At 48.8% G+C, this 10,252-nt stretch overlaps 1 protein-coding gene across 5 annotated transcripts in view; it reads right to left on the bottom strand.

Moving 5' to 3' along the window:
• Positions 1-654: 654 nt before the first annotated feature.
• The window catches only part of RASSF8 (Ras association domain family member 8), a 94,702-nt gene continuing 85,104 nt past the window's right edge, over positions 655-10,252 (bottom strand). For all 5 annotated transcript variants that reach the window (XM_051850353.2, XM_051850351.2, XM_070049518.1 and 2 more), the window contains exons 3-5: positions 7,083-7,972; positions 5,459-5,603; positions 655-4,568 (exon numbers count right to left, since the gene is read on the bottom strand). In XM_051850353.2, coding sequence (XP_051706313.1) covers positions 4,447-4,568; positions 5,459-5,603; positions 7,083-7,972 — 1,157 coding nt within the window. In that variant the 3' untranslated portion in view covers positions 655-4,446. The remainder of the gene's footprint in view (positions 4,569-5,458; positions 5,604-7,082; positions 7,973-10,252) is intronic.

Below are 10,252 nucleotides of genomic sequence, written 5' to 3'. Positions count from 1 at the left end.
AAGACACGTGAGTTCAGGGGACAGGACAGACACATGGAGAACTACGGGTTCCCCAGCGACGACGCAGAATGATGAATATTCTAAGTTTCTCACTTACTTATCAGAAAGGGTGTAATGTTTTGATGGAGATGTGATTTCTACTTGAAGACATCCCTGTCAAATGCGCACACCTCCCCACTGACGGGGGCAAGGAAGCGCACAGGCTCGGCACTGTGAAGGCCGTGGAGGCCTCCGAGGCTGCAGCGCGACGGCTGTGTGAGCCACTGCTCGCTCTGTGACCTGGGGGACAGGACAGTCCCCGGACGGCTGTGGACGTCAGCGTGGGACCCGCTCCTCGCACGGCCCCTGGCACGCAGTGACTGCTGCGACGGCGGTTCTCTTCCTCTCACCTCCAGTTTTAAGCAGAGTTGAGAATTCAGAGATACGGAACAGATTTTTCATTTCATTTTAGAGATAGTTTCCTCATTCAGTTTGACTTGGTTGAAGCAGTTACTTTTTGAGATAATTCTTGAGGTACAATAACGCCATATGTAGAAAAAGTTAATTTGTGTCATTGATGTGCAGGTCTTTTCTCTTTGGCGTCTCTTTAAAAAGGAAGTAAAATTATACTTTAAAATGTTAGGTAGATAAGAAGCAAACCAACAACCGCAATGCTTCAATGAGTCCTGAAAATTTATTATTTGGGAGAATATCATATATTGATCTTCTGTTTTACAGCTCATGATAATCATCCGAAAATACACGTTTTGAAACGAAAGTCCAAAGAAAATAATTACATACAGTACATGTTTTATTTGTACATAAGCAAAGCAGTCGCTAAGAGCATATTTCTGTGTCCACCGTGGTGGACGTGGCAATTCTCTGTTCAAAGCTGCAGCGGCTCACGTCCTCCGCGGGTACACGAGGAGCGACAGGCTGGGAAGAGCGCACAGGGCCGTCACCAGGTCTGGCTGTAAACTGACTTTTTAAAATCTTTTCCCTCCCCCCATATATATGTATATACTTTATTGCCTTTATATTTCTGCTGGTTTAATATAATTAGTATACTAAATAGTGATCTGCATTTATTTGGTTTCTAAAAATATATAAAATGCCTTGGAAGGAGCTCCTGCAGCTTTCAGGTGGCCCCGGGGCTGACCCGGGGAAGCCAGCCTGGGACCCGGGAAGCAGCAACACTGAATAAATAGCGATTGTTTCTCGATTCCATACAGCTGATGGCCTTTGCCCCAAACTGAAAAATACTGTCACAAAGAGTATAAAAACACAGCTTAAAAAAACTGACATAAGGGAAAAGTAATACTTACGAGCTGAACTTGAACACAGTATCCAGAACTACTATACACAGCGCCAGGGACAGGAGGGACGTGGACAGAGTGCGTATTTACATATAATTTAAGGCCCAGTTACACAAAGGCAATGCGCAGGGGAACTGACCATCGGCCCGTGCCCCCTTCCATAGTCAGTCCTCAGCCCAGTCCAGTTCTGACCTGCAAAGATACTCACAGAAACCTGGCTTCAAATGAAGAGCTCTTTTTTTGCTAAACACTTTTTTGTTCTTATTCACAAAGAAAACTGTCTTTAACTGCAGGGGTGCATTTATGTCTGCTGTGGAAGTTCATGTTTACTCTCAGGCGTTACTCTCTTTCACAGTGCATACTATAACTTCTCTGATATTTGTACTGCATTACATAGGCATGTGTGTATTTTATCCTGTCCATCTTGGTTTAGCTGTTGTCTGTGACGAATTCGGACCACAGGGATTGTTTTACCTCATGGGTGCTTGAGGGAATTTAATGGGTAGTTCTACTGATAAGAACAGAAATCTCACAAAAAAATTCCCTGTGCATCAAGATCAAACAGCAAATGGCAACAAACCAAAATCTCTCTCGAGGGCAATGCCACAGCCCACTCCAGAGCATTCTCTGAGGATGACAGATACTCAGGAAGGTCAAACAGCTCAATGCTATTTCAATTTATTCCTTGGTAGGAAAAGAAAATATTTTTAAATATTTTTAATACTTGTAGAAAATCACAAAACTTTTTGCACTATGATTTTAAAAAAACATACAAATTTATAATCCATTTTAGTATGTAGAATCTGAGTATTTCCCCCAGATGCAAAATTTTATATTTGGTATTTCTACATACCATTGTCTGCTCTCCCCTCCAAAATGTATCCAAAGATGTGGCACTTAATCTCAGTTGTATTCACAAGTAGACTAAAATATTTGAACATGTTCCAACAGTAATGAGTTTTTTCTCCCCTGTTTTAAAAAAGAGGCTTAGAAAATACTCCTTCGAGATGTGCTTCCGGAAGCCACGGAACTGGTTGAAGAGTGCAGCTGCTCAGCGTTCCCCCCAGTTCACACGTGTGTCCCCCTCCCTGCAGGACATGGCACTCGCACAGGACGCCTGGGCAGCCTGCAGCTTCTGCTGAAGTCGTCAGGGTAACGGACAGAATCCAGGCCTGCCGCAGTGGGCAGCACGCTGCTTGCCCTTCTGTACGGTGAGGAGGTGCGTCCTAAGAGCACTGCTGTAAAATACTGACGTGTGTGTCACAGTATGCAAAGGTAAACTGTGCAACCGCAACACGCCTATAATTGAACGTTTCTGATTTAAATAGAACACAATGTATAAAATGGTTTTCTTTGTGAACAAGGTCTCAGTTTCTCTAAACAACAAAATGACTGTATAGGATGGGACCTTTTAAAAGTAAGGCATATACTGGGTGTACATAAATCACTATTATCAAAAAAGCTACAAATTATTTAAACTTTTAAATTATCCTAATTTTAAAATATATGTAGATATGAAATAACTTACCAACTGAGAGCAAATGTGTACAGGTTGTGGTTACTTAGGTAAGAATCATTTATTTCCCAAGTTATTTGCAAAATAGTATAATGGCAAGATCAACTCAGTAACTCCAAGAACCCAGAGAAAACGGTATCTTCAGTTGAGGTCTACTGTTCAGCTGGACCAGAAAAGGCAATACTGCATTTTTACTTTCAATTCTCTAAAAGCTTCTATATATTTAAAATAGCCATTCTCAGAATTTTTCATAGGAAACCTAAATAAAGCAGCATTCTCAGCATTCATTAAACCAAAAATAAGTCAACTATGAGAAAACATCCAAAGTTGCCTTCATGCATAAGACCTATCTTTTTGTTACCGTGACATTACTATATTAATCCACTTTTATTTTATTGCATGTAAATAATACAGAGAATGTATTTCTTTCAGAGTTAAAAACTACTTTAAATTTCAGAGTAAGGTCTTAATCCCGTTGTACCAAGTCTGATCAGAGGGAGAGTGAAAATGGCTCAGAGTTGACGGCATCTGTCTGATATTCTTTCTGAATTTTAGTCACAAAGCCACCACTCACGGGAGAGGTGCTGACTCATTTTTGGTTTTATAAATGAAAAGTATCTGTTAAGAATGGAGAGTAACTCCTGTTAGAGTCAGAAAATACAAGCACCTTCTAAACCTGGCTCCCTTTCCTTATACAGCATGGTCCACTGTCCTCTACCTTCCCTGTGTCCCAGTGACGGGGACATCAGCCTGTCCACTGACAGACCACACCTAAAACGTGGGCTCTTCTCAGAGATGTCACTGCCCTGGTCCTCAAACGTGCGGCACCTGGATGTTACAGGTCATCGCTGAGTGCCCAGCAGTGACAAGGCAGGGTAGAAGCAGGTATGAGTGGGACCCCCCACGCCTGCTTGGATACATGTTTGAAAATAACCTTTTCCTTCTATAGTATCTGAAACACTGCATACCTTTTACACATACAGTTTATCTCATGGAAAAATACTTCTGTTCTGCTTTGTGATCCCTTAAATATTTGGCAAACAGCATAGAGCAAAGGTTGAATTCCAGAATACAAAGAAATCCGAATGATTCTGCCTAGCGCTGCAGTGCTCGGACAGGTTCACAGACGTGAATGCGAGTGGGTTCTCGTGGAGGTGGCTGCGATGGCGGAGCACCCCACGACTCGACGTGCGTAGCTGTACGTCAGCAATGCATGGACGGAGTCTGGCAGCGTGCACTCAGTCACACAGTACGTAAGGTAACTAAGTCACAGGATAAAGTGATACAAAAATATTACAACATGGACATTTATACGCTTCATCAATGAAATGGAATAAATTAAACTAAGCCAGTCACATGTTTATTTATGTGTTCACACAGAATAATACTTCTCCATTGCTCTCAGAACGCTACACGTAAACCTGAAGGCTTTGCTTCACAGCTGCTGGCAGGACAGGTCAACGCTGTGGGTGTGTGCAGACGCAGCCGCTCCGAGCTTCAGCAGTGCACAGCTATGGCTCCGAGTGGTACGCGGTGTAGGAGAGAGCAAAGACATAGATCCTCCGTTCATCATTGGCACAAAGCAAAGAAGGGATCTGACCGTCCTCGGTACCTCTGTTCTCCCGACAGCCGGCGTTATACGTAGATGCCTTCGGGATTAAAGCCGGCCGAGATGGGGTTCTGCAGGATCCGAAGGTTACTGGGCAGCTGCCGCGAGGAGCCAGGGCGCTTCAGGGACCCAGACTGCAGCGGTGGCTCTAGACAGCAAACAGAGTCCCTGGGTGAACGCGCCGCCCCGCAGCGCTCTGCAGCGTTTCCCCAAGGGGCGCCCGTACTGCCCTGGGCTGGACAAGGTAAGGCCCCTCTTGGAGGGAAGTTTATTTTTTAAATAATTGATTGAAAGGCAGAGAGAGAGCGCAAGTGAGACAGACAGTGAGGGATCTGCCATCTGCTTGTTCTCTCCCCTGATGCCCCCAACCGCTAGGGCTAGGCCAGGCCAAGCAAGCAGCCTGGTCTCCAGCCAGGTCTCCCACAGCAGAGGCAGCAACCCGGACTCGGGACCTGCAACACAGACAGGACGCAGGTGTCTGCACCAAACGTCTGACGGAAATCAAGTTCTGTTGAGCTGGACAGTGCCGTGAGCACTGTGCTGCTTTTCACTGGGGGTTCAGACCATGTGCACAAGTTGCCTTGTACATACCAGTACAAATTAATAATAAAGACTTTAGGGCAAGAAGGGGCTTAGGAACTGAGAAAAGCTAAAATCCAAATTAACAGGCTATGACTCATACACGTCAGAAAAAAGTTTCCTAGAGAGGCCCATCAGGAAGCAGGCGTTCCGGAGCAGTGAGAGAAGCCGCCCCCCAGTGTGCTGGACTGCTGGCTCAACTTCCAGTTGCTCCACTCCGAGGGCCCGAGTGCTTGGGCCTAGTGACCACAGGAAAGTGAGCCGGCAGATGGAGGACAACGCCCCCTCATGCTGTATGGGACAGGTTTTCCCAAGCCATAGGAAGCATGCCAGTTCTATTTTCCAGCGACCCACTTGGGAATGAGGTGAGAAGGGCAGAACACTACTCTGAATGCAAACAGTGCTTCCAGGTTAACCCGTGCAAACGCAGAGGCAGAAGCACACTCATCAGCTACTTACCTCTCTCCACGTCTGCATGGGACGCCTCTATCTCGATGGGCTCGGCTGGCAGCACTGTGACTTTCGTGCCTGTCTGCTGGATGAACTGCTGGAGGTTGACCTGCCGCAACTCTTTGGTCAGCTGCTCCAGTTCCTGCTCTCTGTCCTAGATGGAAAGGATTTTAACGTTGACTGTTACTGCTGGCCAGTTGAAGACACGCTGATGACAGCGCACCTGCTCCAGGGAGGGAAGCTGGGGTAGCTGCCTCCTGCAGATCTGGCATGGTCATAGCACAGGCCAAGGAGGCTGCCACCGCTGTGCTGCGGCAGGTGCCAAATACTAGCAACTTCAGTCTGTCCTCCCACAAGTGACGCTTTGCCAGGACAGGCCGCCCACTGTCTGAGTGGCTCGGCTCCTCGCCCTCCCCTCTGCCACACTGACAGAGAAAAGAGCTGTCCCCAGCCCGGCTGAGTGTGTCTGCAGGGTCCTGGAGCAGACATCGCAAGCACGGGGTTGTCCCAGTGGTCATGTGAGCAATCTGGTCCTCAGGCCCTCGTCAGTGCCGGGTGGGATTCACAGGCTGTGCACACAGCTCCCGGCTGCACTCTCCTTAAACAGCCTTCTGCATGACACATTCCTGGTGGCCACAGTTTTGATGGTGGATTTACCCCTCTCACACCAGGTCTTCCTAGAACCTCAGCTTTCTCGGGTTCTGGAAGTGGTCGTATCCTAAAGCTGCTCCTCTCTGGCACTGGGACGTGCGCAAGTGCCACGTGGGCATCGAGGCAGGAGTGCACCCAGAGGCCGCCTGGCACGGACTGCATTTTGAACAGTAAACACCGGCACGGTCCAGGGCTGCTTCCGCATCAGACATGTTCTGTGCTGCACCCCCAACAACGTGGTGGCCACATGTGCTATGGAGCACTTGAAATGGGGCCAAGGGTAATGAACAACAGAGTACATTTTAACATTATTTCATATTTCAGACTGCCTTGATTAATTTTCATTGAAAGTGTAAATAGCCACATTCTCGTCCATCCTGTCTGTGTGTCATCTCACCTGCGAGGCCAAACACATGAACACATGTTTGCAACTCCTGTGACACAATCAGTGTTTGAGAACGGGAACCCAAGAAATCCAAGCTGCGTGGTCAGGGTGGGGGTGGTGAGAGAGCAGTGTTTGTGTCCAGTGAGGGCAAAAATGAGCGCATCATTTGTGTCCCTGTCCTTGGGAATGCAAAGGATGGTGCTGTGGGGGTAAGGGGAGGGGGAAGGGCCTAGAAACATCTGGAAAGCAGCTGGGAGTGGCCATAGCAGAGAGGTAAAGGAGAGGCAGGCGGGCAGCCAGCCCCACAGTCCTTGGTGAGCCCCTTTTGGCTTCTGAAAGGTCAGAGTCAGGTCACACTGGTGCTCTCACCCTCCGTGGCCAAGTCCAGCTACCCGGTGTTGTGTGCAGAAGCCTCTGCCATGGAGCAGGGCGTGGTATGGCCTTGGTGCCCCTCGGGGTTTGGTCTCACCAAGCCTGGTCCTAAGTCACAAGGAGCCCACGAGACTTCTAGGCAAAGCTGGGATTTCTACTCCTTGACATACAAGGAGGGCAGACTGTTTCGGAGAGTTGAGACGCTGTGTACAGAAAGGCTCTTACCTGCAGCCGCTTGGTCGCCTGTCCCAGCGATCTTTCCACAGCTCTGATGCCGTTCTCCAGCCGCAGGCTCTGCTGCCCTTGGATGTCAATCTCCCCTCTGACCTTGCCGATCTTGCCCTTGACCTCTTCCTCATTGACCTGGGCCTCCTGGACTTCCCGCTGCAGTTGCTCTGCCTCCAGGCCGCTCTCCATGGCCTGGATCTGGGCCAGGTGGTCCTTCAGTTGGCTTTCGCAGTCGGCTATTTTCTGTCTGATTTCTCGGAGCTGATCCTTCAGCTGCTTCTCATTTTCCTGTTCAATCTGTAATTCATTTTCCCAGAATTCCTCCTCCTCAATTTCTACATCGTTCCTTTTGATCTTTTGCTCCAGGCGGACAATTTCCTCCTCGAGGTTAGAACTGTATTTTTGCTCCCAGAATCGTATTTCTATTTCATTGGATTCCAGCTGTTTCTCAATCGACTGCAGCTTCTCGGTCTGCAGCCGGATCAGCTTCTTCAGCTCGTCGGCTGTCGTCTTGCAGTTATTCAGCACCTTTTGCTTAAATTCCGTTTCTTTGCCTTTTCCGAAAATGTCCATTAATCCTTTGGCACCTCCTGTGAATGTCAGTGATTTCCTTTTGGGTTCTCGCCTTTTGATGGACTTGTCAATCTGGGGCCTCAGTTTGGCTAAGGGGGGCAAACTCTGCCGGTACAAAGTCCTCTCGGGAACGCGAGCCACACTGTCCGAAGTGGGTCGCTCGCTCAGAGACGGCCCTGTGCGCCGCAGGATGAGCTGGACGTCACTCGCGTACTGCCCCCACTTGTTCAGGGAGATGATCGGGTTCTCGTGAGGGGCCAGGTGTCTCTCGGTATCTCTCCATTTCTCTATGAGAGTGTACCTTCCAGTTCGACCTGGGCAAACAAGACAGTAATGTGGTGTCAGAAGGGGATACAAAACAGCCACAGATGCGACAGAGGACACCCCCCGCTACCTGTGTGCTGACTCTTACTTATTTGAGAGGCAGGAGACTGAGCGCACACACAGAGTTCCCATCTGCTGGTTTTCTTCTCAGATGCCCACCATGGGTGGGGCTGGGCCAGGATCAACACACTGCAGGTCTCCCATGTGGGTGGCAGGAACCCAATTACATTAGCCATGGTCAGGGTCTACACTGGCAGAAGGGTGGAGTGAGGACCCAGAGCAGGGAGTGGAACCCAGGCCCTTGAATCTGGGGTGTGGGCCTCGTAAGCACTAGCTGAAAAGTTTGCTCTAAGTGTGTGCTGCTCACTGGCACCAAGGGCCAGGTTTCAGAATTGAGCCCACACTGCCTTTAAACCTTCATGGACAACACAGAACCTTTCAGGATATGAAACAGTATAAAACTCTAGGGTATGAACTGCATGTACTCTTCAGACTTGCTTAAAAATTCAACGCTGGGGGCTGTAGTGGGTAAAGCTTCTGCCTGTGATGCCAGCATCCTGTATGGGCACCTGTTCAAGTCCTGGCAGCCCTACTTCTGCTCTAGGTCCCTATTAATGGCCTGGGAAAGCAGCAGAGGATGACCCAAGTTCTCGGGCACCTGCACCCATGAGGGGGACCCAGAGGAAGCATCTGGCTCCTAGCTTCGGTCTGGCCCGGCTCTGGCCATTTTGTGTCTCAAATCTTTAAAAAAAAAAAAAAAAAATTCTGCACTTCAAACTTGAGCAAGACTCTTACATGCTTGTCAGATGCCTGAGTGTCTAGAACTTTGGGACAGCACTGAAACAGCCTGGTTCCAGTGCAGACAGAGGGCCAGAAAGCTTCACATGCAGCCATGAGGAGCTGGTCCCAGGAACTAGGTAAAACCTCAGAGGTGGGCTACACCGCCACCGCGCAAGTCCCTCTGCTTGCTTTGCACGTCAGCACCAGGGAGGATGGAGGCCTCACGTCACCCAAAGGGACACAGGACCCAAGGGAGAACCAGCTCAGAGCAGCTGCCCGAGTCTCCTCTGTCTCCCCCGGTGGGCGTGGCCATCCCACAGCTCACCCCGGAAACCAGCTGGGTGCCAACAACCCTCTGAGAGTGTATACCAAAAGGGGTCTGACGAGGATAGACATGTTTAGTTTTGAGAGTAACAGTTTCAAAGATTTCTCTTTAAAAAAAAATAAAGCAAAATGATATTCTTATAAACAAAAACAATAAAGTCACATCTATAAGTTTAAAAATAGTGATTCTAAAAAGTAATTATGGGGCCGGTGCTGCGGCTCACTGGGCTAATCCTCCGCCTGCGGCGCCGGCACCCGGGGTTCTAGTTCCAGTTGGGGCACCGGGTTCTAGTCCCGGCTGTTCCTCTTCCAGGCCAGCTCTCTGCTGTGGTCAGAAAGGCAGTGGAGGATGGCCTAAGTGCTTGGGTCCTGCACCCGCATGGGAGACCAGGAGGAAGTACCCGGTCCCTGGCTTCAGATTGGCGCAGGGGAGTGAACCAACGGAAGGAAGACCTTTCTTTCTGTATCTAACTCTGCCTGTCAAAAAAAAAAAAAAAAAAAATAAGATGAAGTCTCAGGAGACAGTGTCACGTCCTAAGACTGAAAAAACTTGCCTAAATGTATCCATGTGGGGTGGGGTGGGCGGTCAGATGGATTCTCCCTGTTTTGTTCGAAGTGTACGTGAATAGTTAACATTATTACAAGCAGTTGCACGTGCCCTGACCCTGCCAGCCAGCAGGTACATCAGCGTGTGTAGCTACTGAATGATGGCCCCCGCTATTTTTCTTAAGCTTCAGGAGCCTCTGAGCCGACCACAGTTTTCCTTAATTGCAGTGTCCACGAGCAGAGATTTGGATACGTACAGATAGACACGCGCTTTGCCACTCGGAAGCAGCTCTCAGGAAGGATCACTCGGCTTTAAGCTCCAAGCCACAGCCTTGAGGCAAGCTTTTTTTTTTTTTAAGGATTTACTTGAAAAGCAATTATGGAGAAGGAGAAGGGAAGGGGGTGGGTAGAGAGATCCTCATTCTGCGATTTGCTCTCCAAATGGCTGTAAAGGCTGGGGCTGGGTCAGATCACAACTAGGAGTCCAGAACTCCATCTGGGTCCCCATGGGGGCAGCATGAACCCAAACACTTGGGCCATCACTCACTGCTTTCCCAGGCACATTAGCAGGGAGCTGGATGGGAAGCAGAGCAGCCGGGAATTGAACCAGCGCCCCTACG

Source organism: Oryctolagus cuniculus, chromosome 9 (genome assembly GCF_964237555.1).
Source record: "Oryctolagus cuniculus chromosome 9, mOryCun1.1, whole genome shotgun sequence".
NCBI lineage: Eukaryota > Metazoa > Chordata > Mammalia > Lagomorpha > Leporidae > Oryctolagus > Oryctolagus cuniculus.
The sequence above is the reverse complement of the archived record's forward strand: the minus strand, read 5'-3'. Positions and strand labels throughout refer to the sequence as shown.